Genomic DNA, 15,627 nt, shown 5'->3' with positions numbered 1-15,627 from the left:
CTGTAGCATTCGAAAAGCAGGGAAGATGGAAAGTGTAAGTGTCAGGACCCACATAAATTCATTTCTTTCCGGTGTTTTTGAGGGCGTGTTTTGAGATGGCTAAAAGCAGATGGCACATCCAGTATTACGCCTGTGCTTTTCATGTACGTGTTCAGGTGCTCACGTAACGGTTCACTGAAGTGGGTTAGAAAAAAGGCGACTTGGAACAGTCCAGGTGACACGAAGTGTTTACGGTAGAAGCCAATCGGCCTGCGAGTGCTTCCCTCCTGAAATCACAAGGCCGCGTCTGTCGGCCGTTCCACGTGGTTCTTGAATGTCTTTAATGCTTCTGGGGGCCGATCGGCACCACCGAGAAGGTGTTTGTTTTGTGGGTGATGAGAAAGTGGGGTCTCCTCCCCGTCTGTTCTGCGGCTTCCTGATGTCTCCCGATGGCCCAGTCACAGCTCGGCCACCACTGCAGCAAGAGCTGCCTCAGTCCTGTCTGCGGCTGAGCCCTGCTCCGTGGCGTGGACGGGCCACGGCTCACGCAGCCGCCCCTGTGCCGGAGTAAGCTCAGGCTCCGTCTGTTTCCTTGCTGCTATAAACAGTGCCACGTGGCAGATGCGCTTCTGTCTCTCCTCACGTGAACCTCAGCTCTGTGGGGCAGATTCCTAGAAGTAGAATGTGTGGGTCAGAGCTGCCTTTTATATTTGAAGGGACACCAGAGGGTCGTTTTCACTTTCATGGCTGGGGACTAGGAGCAGGGGTCTGCGGTCAGTCCCTGTGTTCCACTCCTGGTTCCAGCACGTTCTTTGTGACCTTCAGCACATTGCCCACCTCGTTGGGGTTGGGTTCTTTGTCTATGACATGGGGACAGGGATAGGGTCACCTCCTAGGTTTCTGGTGAGGGTTGAATGACAGAAAGCCTTGAAGGGCTTACCACTACTTTGGACGTGTGGCAGGCCTCCCATTTTATAGATGAGGAAACTGAGGCCGAGGACTTGGCCATGGTCATGCAGCCCAAACGTGAGTGTGTCGGCGAGGACACTGCTCAGGAGGGGACAGAGTGGGCACCTGCACTGTGTGAGCTCTCGGGCCCTGTCCCCCCCAGTGGTGTCCGTTCTCATGTCTCTGCCTCACTACACTGGTCTCCGCGTGGCAGTTAGAGTGACCCATTGTTCCAGAAGGCAGACCTGACTGTGAGGGCTCCCACTGGGGCTGGGATGGACACCAAGTGCCAGGCCTCCCTAGTGCGCCCCTTCTCTGCCCATCTTTGTCCTCTTCCCCACTGGTTGGATGGGCACCCCTGCCATGTCCTCTCTTCGACCCTGCCCCCCTCCCCCGCCCAGGACCTGGGTACAGGAGGGGCCACGCCATGCAATCAGATGAGAGAGACTGGAAGGACACCCTGCCGGCCAGTAGGGACTGTGCCCAGAGGACTCGGGAAGCCTGCCGGGGCTGGGCACCACCTTAGGCATCTCCATGCCCTGGCACTGAGCCTGGCATGGAGGGGCCCAGGGGTGGTCTGCTGTCTGCAGAGTGGGGAGGAGCTGGGTAGCTGGATTGACCTCTATGCATGTGACCCATGACCTCTAGAAGGGTAGACCAGTGCACACAACACAGGCCACTGGCCAGCGGGGTGTCCTGGGGCAGATCTGTGGGCCCCCGCATTGAGCTCCTCCTCTCGCCTTTCCCAGGCCCTCTGAGGCTTTGCTGGGGCCCTTGGTGTGGAAGCCATGTGGCTGTGGGCCCTTCGGGTGTTTGCTTCTGGACTGGGGTCCGGACGAGGGCAGCTCCGGCTCCGGGGAAGGCCCCGGTGGGGTCTCCGTGGGCCTCCTCGGCGGTGCCACGTCAGCCATGCGTTGAGTCTTTCAGCCGCCGGGCCCCTGTCTCCCTCTGATGCAGCTGAAGCGCTCCCGGGAGACGGAGGTGCAGCTGAAGCCGCTGGTGGAGAAGAACAAGAGGATGAACAAGAAGAACGAGGACCTTCTGCAGAGCATCCAGAGGATGGAGGAGAAGATCAAGACCCTCACGCGGGAGAACGTGGAAATGGTGAGTTGTTGGTGCCTGGGGGCCGGCCCCAGCCGCAGGGCGCAGGGTCTCTGTCCCCCGGAGGCCTCAGGGGCAGTCTCTGCCCAAGCCAGCCCCCTGCTGTCACTTGTCTGAAAGTCACAGTGCGGTGGCCTCTGTGCCTGAGGGAGAGCACAGGGTGCTGGGTCTGAGCCAAGGCCCTGCCCCTGCGACCTCCCGCCCCTGTGCCCTTCGGCGCGTCTCTTACTCTCTCTGCGCCTCAGTTTCTTCTTCTGTAAAATGGGAATGAAAGTACCGATGTCGCAGGGTGATTGAGAGGACAGGAGGGTAGCGGGGAAGTGCCTCACAGAATGTGGGTGCCCTGCACGTTCCAACCAGGGTGGCTGGTCTTTGTGGTTGGGGGTCCGGGTGTGGGCAGTGTGCCAGCACTCTGGGGCTCACTGTCCCGAGTAGTGCAGTGACCCCATTTTACAGCTGACAAGGCTGAGGCTTGGTGGTGAACACCCTCCTCCCTGTCCCAGCTTCCTCGTCCAACACTCAGGCTGGGCCACGCAGGGCCTGCCCAGCCCTCTCCCGGCAGTGGGCCCTGCAGCCATGCCCCCTCCCACCTGGGGACCACCCCTCCACCCCTCCACCCGTCCCCCCATCCTGTACACCAGAGCCCACCCTTCGTGCACAGCTGTGCATGGTGGGCCCCTAACGCCGAGGGCTGAGCGGCCCTGCGGGGCTCCCTCCTGCTCCTGCTGCAGAAAGAAAAGCTGTCTGCGCAGGCGTCTCTGAAGCGACACACGTCCTTGAACGACCTCAGCCTGACGAGGGACGAGCAGGAGATTGAGTTCCTGCGGCTGCAGGTGCTGGAGCAGCAGCACGTCATCGATGACCTCTCCCTGGTGCGTCTGTGCTCAGCGTGACGCCAAGTGATGTGGTGTTCAGGCGTGGTGCCGGGTGTCAGGGAGGGAGATGCTGCTGGGGTTGCTGAGGCTGCTGGATCTCGGGGCCCAGTGGGCTCACCCCAGGCGCCCGCACCTTCCTGCTTTGTTCTGCCTGAAAGCAGCGGGCTTGCTGGTGCTTGAGCGGTTTCCATGGCAACTGTGTTTCTGACATCATCTCCCCAGTTTGCTGCCCGTAAGCGGCAGCATCCATTTTAGGAACAAGTCCTCTGGCTTTTACTGAGTGGGCATGTGCTGGCCCTGAGAAGTCTGATTTTTTATTTTTAGCTTAGTTGTTGTAGACCACGAGCTCGAAAATCTGAGCCTGATGGGAGGGGGCGGTGAGCTCCCTGAAGCAGGGGGAGTGTTAGATGAGAGAGTTCTGCGGCTCTGTGGGAAGGAGCTCGGGCACCAGGGTGCGGGGCCTCTGCGGCGGGCTCCAGTTGGATCCAGAAGCAGTGTGTTCTGCTTGCCCGAGTGGGAGTGTGGCAGTTCCATTAGGGGGTCTTCATGAGTAGAAAAGCCAGTGGTCAACATTCTAGAAAAGGATTTGACTGGATTGTCAAGTTCACTTTGCTTGCCTATCTCTTCAGTTCCTCCCTCTCTCCCTCCCTCCCCAATCCTTCCTCCCACCCACCCACCCACCCACTGCTCCCTTCACCTTCCCGTCTGTCCATTCATTCATCCTCCCCTCTTCCCATCCATTTCTCTACCCACCCCTCCTTCCCAACCCCCTTCCCCACTTCCTCTTTCCATTCCATCCATCAACCCATCCACCATCCATTTACCCACCATCCATCTACCATCAATCCATCCACCCACCATCCACCCACCATCCACCATCCATCCACCATCCATCCATCATCCATCCATCATCCATCCATCCGCCACCCACCATCCACCCATCATCAACCCACCATCCACCCATCATCCACCATCCATCCACCATCCCTCCACCATCCACCATCCATCCATCCATCCATCCATCCATCCACCATGCATCCATCCATCCATCCATCCACCATCCATCCATCCATCCATCCATCCACCATCCATCCACCATCCATCCATCATCCATCCATCCATCCACCATCCATCATCTATCCATCCATCCATCATCCATCCACCCATCCACCATCCATCCATCCATCCACCATGCATCCATCCATCCATCCATCCACCATGCATCCATCCATCCATCCATCCACCATCCATCCATCCATCCATCCATCCATCCACCATCCATCCACCATCCATCCACCATCCATCCACCATCCACCATCCACCATCCATCCACCATCCATCCACCATCCACCCACCATCCATCCACCATCCATCCACCATCCATCCACCATCCACCATCCACCCATCCTTCCATCTTTGCTACACAGAAGGCTGATGCAATGTAAACACATTGCAAAAACACATTGGAAAAACACATTGGAAAAACACATTCAGTGGCATGATGACGAGGTGAAAGGAATGACGTGAGACTAGAGGAAATGAAGAGTGTGCAGTCAGTTGGGATCAGGAGGGACAGAGGGGCGGACTGTGAGGGCTGAAGCCAGGCACCAGCATGTCTGGGTCTCCTGGCAGCCAAAGGGAAAATGGCACTTGATTAGAAAAGAGAGAATTCACTGGTTTTATCTGGGGCCAAGCGCTGCTGTTCCAGCTGCTCCTCTACAGGTGCCATTTCTCGCGACAGTAGCCACCAGTCACGGCGGTCCGGTTTCCTTCCTCGGGCAGCACTGCAGGGCGGGTGCCAGCCCTGTGTGGCAGAGTGAGAACCCGAGAACCCGTGAAATACAGTGTGTGGCCCGGCAGGAGGAGGCCCCGTGGGGACTGGCCCGGCTCTGCCCGAGCTCGAAGCTGCCGGCTTTCTCACTGTGCTGCGGTCCTGCCAGCGAACGTCCTCTCGCCACTGCCTGGAGCTTTACAGTCTGCCCCCAAAGCAGACAGCTGGAGCCTCGCGGGACTGGCGAATGAGGGCAGTTTTGAGGGACAGTCCAGTTAAGGTGGGGTAGGTGGCACTGCTCTGAGCAGGGGAGTCACAGGGAAGTCAGCACCCAGGCAGACCCGTGGGCTGGGCTGTGTGATAGATCTCCCCCCCTGCCTCCCCACCAGAGGGCCAGCTGGGTTGGCTGGGGTGACACGGGAGGCTGGCAGAAAATGCCCACAGCTGTGCTTCCTTCTAGGAAAGAGAACGGCTCTTGCGCCCCAAAAGACATCGCGGGAAAGGCCTGAAGCCGCCTAAGGTGAGCCTGCCGCGGCGTGGCAGCCCACCCTTGCTGCCACACCAGGGCCTGCGGGGCAGGGTTCGGAGGCCGGGGGCACTCACACCTTTGCACGCCTGACGAAAAGCTTGTCGTCGCTGTCTGTCAGTGATGCCGCCCTGGTTTTCGTGCTTTGTTCATGGAAGACTCATGGCTGAGTTCTGTGTGTAGGCCTCAGGGCTGATGCTCACCCCAAACTGAAAGCATAAATGCTTAGAGCTTTTGAAGGATTTAAAGGGCACCCAGGCTTGGTCTGTAACATCTCACAGCCTGTCCTGAGGAGCCGGGAGCTCTGGGCTGGTTTGGAATCATGCGAACTGCATTCTTCCTGTAAGTGTGGATTTGTGGGGATGGCATCCGAACGTTCTGGTGGAGATGGGGCCTGCCTGGGAGGGGAGGTGCCAGGACCCAGTTGGCGCGGGAGGGAGCAGGTGGGGCTGTGTAAAGAGAGACTCGGTTTGCACTCACCCCGGCACCTGCGTTTCACCTGCTCGAGCAGCGGCCTGCTCCTCCCCTGGCTGTCCTTTGGGGGAGGTGTGTAGGGCTGTCCGGAAATACTTCTCCCTCCGAGAGAACAGCACACACGTGATGACGACTGGCCCCCGAGGTGCGGCTCTGCTACCCGGGGTGGGTGGGGTGGGCACCAGGGCGGACTGGCCCCGACTCCAGTCGCTGTAAGAAAAGAAGGCCAGGGGGATCAGGGGTCCGAGTGCTTTAAGAAAAGTGGGGGCCTCAGGTGTTAGTTTTCTGGGACTTCTGGAACAAGTGCCACAGACCGGGTGGCCTGGAGCAACAGTTCTGGGGCCAAGGCGTCCGCNTGTAAAGAGAGACTCGGTTTGCACTCACCCCAGCACCTGCGTTTCACCTGCTCGAGCACCGGCCTGCTCCTCCCCCGGCTGTCCTTTGGGGGAGGTGTGTAGGGCTGTCCGGAAACACTTCTCCCTCTGAGAGAACAGCACACACGTGATGACGACTGGCCCCCGAGGTGCGGCTCTGCTACCCGGGGTGGGTGGGGTGGGCACCAGGGCGGACTGGCCCCGACTCCAGTCGCTGTAAGAAAAGAAGGCCAGGGGGATCAGGGGTCCGAGTGCTTTAAGAAAAGTGGGGGCCTCAGGTGTTAGTTTTCTGGGACTTCTGGAACAAGTGCCACAGACCGGGTGGCCTGGAGCAACGGTTCTGGGGCCAAGGCGTCCGCAGGGCCGGGCTCCCTCTGAAAACTGCACCCCATCCTTCCCACCTCCCCCCAGTGTCTGCGGTCATCCTGGTGTTGCCGTGGCGTCCCTCCAGCCTCCGCCTCTGTGATCACACACCACTTTCCTTGTCCCTGTGTCTTCCAGGGCTGTCTTGTTAGGAGGACAGCAGGCATTTTGGGTCAGGGTTTACCCTACTCCGGTGTGACCTAGTGGCAACTTAGCTGATTGTTTCTGCCATGACTGTATTTCCGAGTAAGGTCATATGCTGAGGTCCGGGGCTTAGGACTTTGTTATCTTTTGGGGGAACCCAATTTAACTCATAGCAGCATAATTTATGTGAAATGTTGGTGCAAATGTGCTAACACGCTCCATGAGCCGAATACGGCATGTCCAGGGCAGCAGCCAGGACATGTCCCTGGGTCTGTGCTCCACAGAGATTTGCCACGTCCTGGGCACTTGGCTCGTGGGCCTTCATGCCGTCTCCCTCAGTCTCCATAGCATGTCTGGGGTGTTGGGGTGATTCTCCCCATTTTACAGTTCTAGGAAGCGCATAGCTGTCAACCACAGAAACAGCCCAGAGACAGTGTCAGCTGATGAGGCTGAGACTCCAATCTGGGGCTCCAGGGCCCCGTGGGCAGCATGGCCCACCTGATCGAGGGGCAGATCCCCACGCATGGACCACAGGAACTCAGGAGTGGAAGTGGTCCCGTGGAACCGGTCCATTTGTGCCATGGAAGGGCTGTGCCCGCACCACAGACTAACTGGGGAGTTGAAGGCAGCTCGTCAATCTGTGTGGCACTTTCATGGGCCCCCACCGACCCTGCCCCTCTCATCCTCCTCCCACCCTGTCTTTTTATGACATGACTGTGCTGCAGAATGTGGGCCGGCACCGTTTTTATTCTCCGTTGCCCTGCAGCAAGCTATCCACACCGAAATGCGGTCATCCCAAACACGTTTTCCTGGCTCCCTCACCCGCTGACCAGATGGGCCAGAACTTGCTGACCGTCCTGCCGTGTCTGTCCGCCCGTCCGCTCCCCCTCCCCACGGTGTGAGCTGCATTGCCACTCCCTCTGGGCCTGTCCTGCCTTGTTCCCTGAACGTCTTGTTAAGTGACCACCTGCTCCTCTTGCTGGACGTCCTGCTTCTGTAAACGCTGCACCCGTGAGCTCCCTTTGACCAGAAAGCCAGGTGCCCCCTTGGGGTTGTCCCCAGGGACAGATCCCAGAATCCAACGTGCGGATCGGGGGGTGTGACGCGCCCCCTCTGCATTACAGAAGAGTGGCCCTGTTTCACAGCTGCCTGTAGTGTCTGTGCACGCCATGGCCCGTGGGGACAGGTGTTCAAACAGCAGTGCTCTGGAGGAATTCTCCGTCCCACTAGCTGGCTGTGGGGTCGCGTTCTGCACCCCGTGAAGCCTCTGGGCAGCGGTTTCGGGAGGCCTGTGGTTGGCTGTGGCCGCGTTTCCAAACCGACACCAGGGTGCCGTCCCACTCCTGACCCCCGAGCGCATTTATGGGGGACGGCTGGACAAGCCTGGGGTCGGCTGACCGCTCGCCAGGCTTGTGGGTGTCCTGCTGTGTCCTGCCCTTTGTGTCCAGTCAAAATCGCTTTTCCTGGAAGAATGCGTGTGCACGACGCTGGATGGCTCCAGAAGGATAGGGGTGGTTGGCCGCTAATTAAAATCGTTCATGCCCCTCGCAGGCCAGGTAGAGTCAGGGTCCTTCCCACTGACCATTTCTGTGACCCACCAGCCTCCTCCATTTTCCTCAAAGGCCAGTGGAGACGGTTGTCCTCACCAGCCTCCGACTCCACCCTGCTTGTCCGGGGCGGGACGGGAATCTGGACCCCGGAGCGGGGTTTCGGTCCCCCAGCCACATCCGGCACCGGGCGGCTTCCCTTCCTCCTGCCCCAGGGCTGTGGGGACTCTCTGGTTTCTTCCTCCCTTCAAACGCCCCCCCCCCCCCGCACTCTCTGACCCCTGGGCACCTGTGTGCTCGACCGCTTTGCCTGGGACTGTGCTAAACAGAGTATCATGGTGAAATGTGTTGAAGTTTCCAGAGCTTTCTGGAAGGCTGGCAGACTATCCCTGAAGAGACACTGCTAAGCTCCTTGAGTCTGTAGCTCCCTGACGGGGCTCCTGCACTTCCACGCCCACCCCCTACTCCGGTTTGCTGTTAGTGCAATGCAGGGGTCAGACCTCGTCTTCCAGGGGCCCTTCACAGCCCGATGCGGCTGACCCTGCCCTGCAGGGCTTCTGGACCACACTGGCATTGGCTGTCTCTGACCGGGGAACCTGCTGCTGGTTAGACCTCCTGAGGGGCTGCAGGAGAAGGACCCTAGTTGGGGGGCTTGTTCTGCAGAAGGTCCAGCATCAGGGTCTGACCCCAAACTACGCTGCCTTGGGGTGGGCAGTGAGTTGTGTGTTCCTGGCTGCCGAACATGCTGTCAGTGGCTCAGGGTGGTAGCTCAGCAGGGACCGGACATCTGAGCAACGGCTGAAGTCAGGATAGGGGCCTGTGGAGCCTGCCCAGGACACCTCATCCAGTCGAGCATCCAGGCTGCGCCTGAAGACCAGAACAGACCAGCCCTTCTGGTGGGTCCGGGCAGTGGATGCACACAGGGCTGAAATGACACTCAGTGAGTCTGCGGGTGGGCCCCAGTCTCCAGGGAGAAGTGGCTGGGGGGCCCGCGAGCAGGCTCCTGCCAGGTGCCAGGAGGGACCCCAGACCCAGTGGGGAGGTGTGGGGCCCAGGCTCCCTGACTCCAGCCTTGCCCCTCCTCGAAGCCTCTGCTTGCTCACCTGTCTGCAGCGCCTCCTTCAGGCCCGGTCTGTCCACTGCAGCAGCTCCCTGGCTGCTCTGCCTACTGCCAGCATTGCTTTCCGAGGCACAAGTCTAGCCCTGCCTCCTTCTCCAGAAACCCCAGGGGATGAAGGTGGGGCTCCCTGGCCAGGCCCTCGAGGCCTCCTGGGATCCCACGGATCTGGACCACGCGCCTCTGGCGTCATTCCCCTCTGCGCACACTGGCGTCAGCCCCTGGGCCTTGCTGTGCTGCCTGCCCTCCGGACTCCTGCTCCTGCTCTGCCTTCGGCCTTCTGCTCACCCCTGGAGATGCGGCTCAGCTGACCCGGGGCCCTCGTCCCCTGGCCCCACAGGATTACATGTCCTCTGGGCTTCCCCAGCCCTGTTCCTCTGCGCCGACAGGAGGTGTAGCATCTTGTCAGTCTGTTGGGCTCCCTCTGGGGCTCAATTCGGAAACAGACTCAGAGGATGCTGGTGCTTGTGAGAGGCCATGGGGATGTAGGGGAGCTGGGATTGGAGCCGCGTGGTCTGCCAGGCAGCCTGGGAGTGGAGTCGGGGCCCTGCACCTGTGGTGTATGCTGAGGTCTCCAGTCCAGTTCCTGGGGCCAGGTGCTGCCCTGTCTGGCCTGGCCCACGACTGTGGCTCAGTGGCGAAGGCTAAGGCTGTGTGGCTCTCAGACCCTCCCTTCCCCCCATCATGCAGCCACCGTCTGTGGAGTGTCTGTCTCAGGCATGGCGGAATGCCAGGTGATGGGGCACAGAGAGGGGTCTCCACCCATGAGAAGCTCTGGCAGAGTGTGTGTTGAGGGGGCGTCTAAGTCGATCCAGGAGCCAGCCCGCTGGACACATCTCATGCTTCCTGCAAAGCCAGAGCTCTGTGGCAGCTCAGACAGCTGTTGCAGCTGGTGACCTTTGCTGGGCACAGCTGTCCTTGGTTTGGATTGAGGGTCCCGGTGCAGGGTAGCTTGGAGAGAAACCAGCCTTCAGGTTGTCCCAGAACTCAGCAGTGTGCACATGGCTTGATTCTAGGATTATCTTCCCATCCCCATTAGCCAAGTGTCTCTGTATTGCTAGGGTTAAAAACTCAGTCCCTTAAACAACAACAACAAAATTTATATAACTGGGAAGCCTAGAGGCACAGCTTCAGGCATGGCTGGACCCAGACACTCACGTGATACTGCCAGGAACCTGCCTCTTTTTGTCTTTCAACTCTGCTTTCCTCTGGGCAGACCTGTTCCTCAGGATGGCTGTCTCATGTGGTGGCCACACCCCTGTAGCAACTGGCACCAGAGCTGCCTAGCAACCTCTGTGGCATCTGTCCTCAGTGGTTCCAGCGGAAGTCCCAGGCTGCTGCTCCCTGGCTCGCCTTGGTCACAGGCCCATCCGTGAACCAGTCCCTGCTGCCTCTGGGTGGCCCCCCTTTGGAAGTGTGACTTATAGGCTTAGCACCAACCAGCATACACTGCGTAATAGGGTTCCACAGGGCTCATCCTGGATACTTTGGGAGGGGCAGAGTATCGAGCAGTGTTGAAGCTGAAATACACACACACACAAACATATGTGAACTCGGCTCTATTTACTTTTTTCTTTTGTGAATTGTTCTTTGCCTTTTAACATTGCCTCACTATATTTCAAGGTACAGAAAGTTTACTTTTTTACGGTAAAAATGTCCATTTTCCCCGCCCCCCAACTCTGAGAGATTTTGTTTTTGATATTAAGCCCAGACAGGCTTCTCCAGAACTCTCGCGGCTGCCCCCCACCCCCCGTGGGCAGGGGACCCACGCTGCTCCCGGGGCAGTTTCTCTGTAGGACCGAGTGGAGGAGCTGGGCTGCGTGGGGTGGTCAGGGGCAGCAGACTTGCTTCCCAGGCACGGAGGCGGGCGGCGCCTCCTGGGTTGGGGCTGGTTCTGGAGCTCGCTCTGGGTCACCGTTGCTAGCACTGTGCCCAGTCCCCTGTGGAGTGGCCTTGGCGACAGGGGGGCCCCAGAGAGCCCGGCGTGTGGGAGGAGAGCCCTCAGAGAATAAACCAGCACACAGGCTGCCTCGTGTGACTCATGCACCCGGGCCGGGCCCTGGTAACGGCCCCTCAGCCCCTGATCTGCCCCAGAGCTGGCGTCTCTGTCACGGAAGGGACGCCTGCTGAGCACCCAGCCTCAGGACTCCTCGTCAGGCTGAGGCAAAGGAGAGGCGCGTGCTTGGGGAGCGGACAGGCGGGCGCTCTCTCCCGGGTGCAGGGAGGCCCTTGTGTTGGTGCCCGAGACGTGGCTTCTGGCCCTTGAGACGCCGGCAGGCCGGTGGACTGGGGCCCGTGCCATGGAGTACGTGCTCTTCGTCCTGTACTTCTCCTTCTTCCTCTGCCTGTGTGCGCTGGTCTGCCTGTACTTCTCCGGCTGCCAGGAGCTCACCTACAGGCACGAAGGTAAGCGGCCGGCTGGGCGGGGGGCCGCCTGTCCTTGTGCCTGGTGGCTCCCTCTGGGGATGGTCGTGGGGGTCTTGGTCCCGCTGGATCTGCTAAGAACGAGCACCTCTGCACATTCTAAGTGTTGTTGGTTGGAGTCCTTTACATACTTTCCAGTCATTTTTCCCAAACTGCATTTAGAAATTTTGTGGAAGAAGCCAGCAAGGCACTTTGGTGGCAAGGGACGTGGCCGCCGGAGGACTGAGCCGCTGTCAGAAAGAAGGTGTGTTCGGAAGGAGCACAGGCAGAGCCTCCTGCCCTAAAGTGTGTTTTCTGAGGCAAACACCCTTGGCATCTGATGGGTGGAGACTGGAAAGCACAACGCTGTCTCTGGCACTTGACTCTTACAGCCCATCAGGCTGAGCGGGGGTTGGGGGGGGCACAGCGTGTTCTGGGCGACGCTCGTCTCCCTCCTTGCCGGCGGGTGGTGTCTGTTTGGATCCTGAAAGTGCGGCATGGGGTAGTTGTTGCGATGTCTTCAAAGACAGCGCCAGGTTTCCCTCGAAGCACTAAGACACCCTTTTCTCTCGTATTTTAATGAGCAAAGGCAGGCCTTTATGTAGTACACTTTGCTTCTCATGGGACGCAGTCCCTAGTAAAAAGCCAGCCCTCGGAGGAAACAAGCTGACCCCACCCACCTGTTGTATGAGGTGCGGGTCACAGTCAGCTACTGCTGCTGGGACACTGTGTGCGCTCTGAGTCTGTGGGCTCCTGCCCCTGGTGGCAGGGGGCTCTAACCTGAAAGCCCGTCTGTGTCCGGCCTCCACCCGCCCTCAGAACTGCTTCCTGCTCCCTCCCGGCAGATGGCGCCACGGGGCCTCCATCTCCAGGACGGTGCTGTGCTTTGGGGGGCCCCTCTGGGGTCTGGGGACAGGCAGCTCTGCTTTAAAGGCACTTCAGCTGCTAAGGCCCCACATGAGGGCTCCACAATGGGGCATCAACCAGCTGTCCTGAGGACTTCAATGGTCAGACCCTCCGGGGCGGTGGCACTTGGGGTCACCGGCCCCCAGGATGGCCCCGATCGTTGACAGGGTTATCACAGCAGGGTCGTCATGGTGTGGGGTCCTTTCCTGGTCCTTTGGGGAGTGTGCAGTTTGAGGGTCCCTGGGGCTCTAACCACTGTGCCAGCCAGGGTGCCCTCCACCACCATGCGAGGCCATGGGCACAGCAGCAATGCTGCCGCGGGCACAGAGAACGGTCCCCAGGGGCCCGAAGTCAGCAGTGCTCACAGGAAGTGAGTGGCAACCCAGAGAAACTCAGAGCCTGGGGTTCAGGGAGGTGAGCCGTGTGCGCACAGAGGTGTCTCAAGGGCTGCAGGTGTGTCCCTGCTGCGGTGCCATGGCCAGTGCTCCCTGAGGACTGTCTGCAGAGCGCCTGGAACTTGCCTGGGGTGGGGCGGGGTTGCTCATCTGGAGGGGTGCTGGGCATGAGGTTGTCTCCAGCCTCCGCTCGGAGGAAAGAACGTGCTTGAAATCGAGGGAGCCTTTTCGGGCCTCCCACTCCTGCTGGTAAGACCCGCCCTGCGCAGACCAGAGGCAAGGGCTCCGCACGCACCTGAGACTGGCTGCCGGTACGCGAGCCAGTGTGGCGCCCACGTCTCCGCAGAGAGCGCTCAAGGACCCTCACCTAACAGCCAGAATTTCCTGAGTCTGCCAGGCCCCAGGCTGCCATGTGAGAGAGAGAGAGAGAGAGAGAGAGAGAGAGCGAGAGAGAGAGAGAGAGAGAGAGAGAGAGAGNCAGACCCTCCGGGGCGGTGGCACTTGGGGTCACCGGCCCCCAGGATGGCCCCGATCGTTGACAGGGTTATCACAGCAGGGTCGTCATGGTGTGGGGTCCTTTCCTGGTCCTTTGGGAGTGTGCAGTTTGAGGGTCCCTGGGGCTCTAACCACTGTGCCAGCCAGGGTGCTCCCTCCACCACCATGCAAGGCCATGGGCACAGCAGCAATGCTGCCGCAGGCACAGAGAATGGTCCCCAGGGGCCCGAAGTCAGCAGTGCTCACAGGAAGTGAGTGGCAACCCAGAGAAACTCAGAGCCTGGGGTTCAGGGAGGTGAGCCGTGTGCATGCAGAGGTGTCTCAAGGGCTGCAGGTGTGTCCCTGCTGCGGTGCCATGGCCAGTGCTCCCTGCGGACTGTCTGCAGAGCGCCTGGAACTTGTCTGGGGTGGGGCGGGGTTGCTCATCTGGAGGGGTGCTGGGCATGACGTTGTCTCCAGCCTCCGCTCGGAGGAAAGAACGTGCTTGAAATCGACGGAGCCTTTTCGGGCCTCCCACTCCTGCTGGTAAGACCCGCCCTGCGCAGACCAGAGGCAAGGGCTCCGAACGCACCTGAGACTGGCTGTGGGTACGCGAGCCAGTGTGGCGCCGACGTCTCCGCAGAGAGCGCTCAAGGACCCTCACCTAACAGCCAGGATTTCCCGAGTCTGCCAGGCCCCAGGCTGCCATGTGAGAGAGAGAGAGAGAGAGAGAGCGCGAGCGAGAGCGAGAGCGAGAGAGAGCGCATCCTGCCCTTGGGGAGCAAACTCCCAGTCCCTGTGGGGCTTTTACGTCTCAGGGGGGAGACAGGTAATAAACACAGAAGCAAAGTAGGTGTTATGTCAGGTGGCTAGGAGGGCCAGGGAGACAAGAAAGGTTACACAGGCCGGTTAGACGGGGCTGGGCTCTGAAGCACCTGGTGTGGTGGGCAGGGGAGCGTTTGTGAGAAGGTGGCCTTTGTGCAGACTCCAGGCGGGTGCAGGAGGGAGCCGAGTGGGTCCTGGAGGAGTGCGCCCCCGCAGGGCAAAGGCCCTCATGGCAGGCCCGTGGGAGGCTCGGGAGTATGCTCGACAGTGCGACACTGTGCTCTTGACTGCTGGAGCATCATGGTGCGGGGGGGGGGGGGGGGGGNGGGGGGGGGGGGGGGGGGGGGGGGGGGGGGGGGGGGGGGGGGGTTGGTTAGAGCAGGGTGGCGGGCAGTCCGCACGGCACGAGGCCCCAGTGCACCTGCCGGCTTCCACACAGCCACGACGTGCCACCAGGCTGAAGGACAGGGTGGAGCGGGCAGCTGGTTGCCGTAACTTCAGTGAGAGAGGATGGTGGCTGGACCAGGATGCAGGGGCCGGAGCAGGGAGGGGTGGCTTCTGGGCTGAGGTGGAGCCAACAGGATTTTCTCTAGAGGTGTGAGGGTGTGCAGAGCCGAGGGGCACCCAGGCTTTGGGCCTGAGCAACTATAAGGACAGAGCTCTGAGACGAGCACATGCTAGATTGTGGGAGTGGCGGGGGTGCATCACTGCTCACGAGGCTGGTGGAGCTCTTGGGGAGCCTGGAGTTCGGGAGGTGCTACCCGCCCCGCGTGCATTAAAAGCAACAACGCGGCATGAGGTGGAAGTGGCAGCAGGAGGACGGGCCAAGCGAGAGGACATCTGAGTGGCGTGTGGTGGTGGGCCACCTCCGGCAAGGCCTCTTCAGGCTCTGACTGTACAAGGTGACACCGGGGGCCTCCTCTCTCTTCCTCTCCCTTGCTGACGTCTGAATTATCCCTTAATCACCTTGTCAGTTGTGGGTCCAGACACACTCTTCCTATGTTTTGGAGCATGAGGTTGCAGACACGCATCGGCTTAATCCAGCCTGGTGGGAGGTGCCCTCCGCATGTGGGGTGCGCCCTGGCCCCAGTCCTGGTGGAGGACGGGGAGGAGGCCCTGGAAAAACCCGTGGGAACCGGGGGCTTGGCTCTGGGTTCAGTTACAACTCTTTCTTCCTGGTTGTGAGAAGCATCTGTTGATTGTAAAAAACAAATGAAATTCTTCCTGGGGATTGTTTTGGGGAAAAAGCGCCTGTCCCTAGAAGAAGGTGACTTAGAGATCGCAGGTGGGTGTCTGCAGCCCCCAGGGACGAAAGCTCCCTGTGGCAGGGACCAGGCCTGGTTCTGACTATGTTGTCTCCCCCAGGGACCCCTCAGCCCAGGGTCCGACCCATAGAAGGTGCTCC

General features: G+C 60.1%; 1 protein-coding gene across 2 annotated transcripts in view; it reads left to right on the top strand.

Moving 5' to 3' along the window:
• The window catches only part of JAKMIP1 (janus kinase and microtubule interacting protein 1), a 90,504-nt gene that overhangs the window by 50,057 nt on the left and 24,820 nt on the right, over window positions 1–15,627 (top strand). For both annotated transcript variants that reach the window (XM_037046100.1, XM_037046111.1), the window contains exons 6-8: window positions 1,885–2,031; window positions 2,760–2,900; window positions 5,135–5,194. In XM_037046100.1, coding sequence (XP_036901995.1) covers window positions 1,885–2,031; window positions 2,760–2,900; window positions 5,135–5,194 — 348 coding nt within the window. The remainder of the gene's footprint in view (window positions 1–1,884; window positions 2,032–2,759; window positions 2,901–5,134; window positions 5,195–15,627) is intronic.

The sequence above is a fragment of the Sturnira hondurensis genome, unplaced genomic scaffold (assembly GCF_014824575.4).
Source record: "Sturnira hondurensis isolate 20B ecotype Veracruz unplaced genomic scaffold, ASM1482457v3 Scaffold0000780, whole genome shotgun sequence".
Taxonomy (NCBI): domain Eukaryota; kingdom Metazoa; phylum Chordata; class Mammalia; order Chiroptera; family Phyllostomidae; genus Sturnira; species Sturnira hondurensis.
This window is presented reverse-complemented; position numbering and strand designations above follow the sequence as displayed.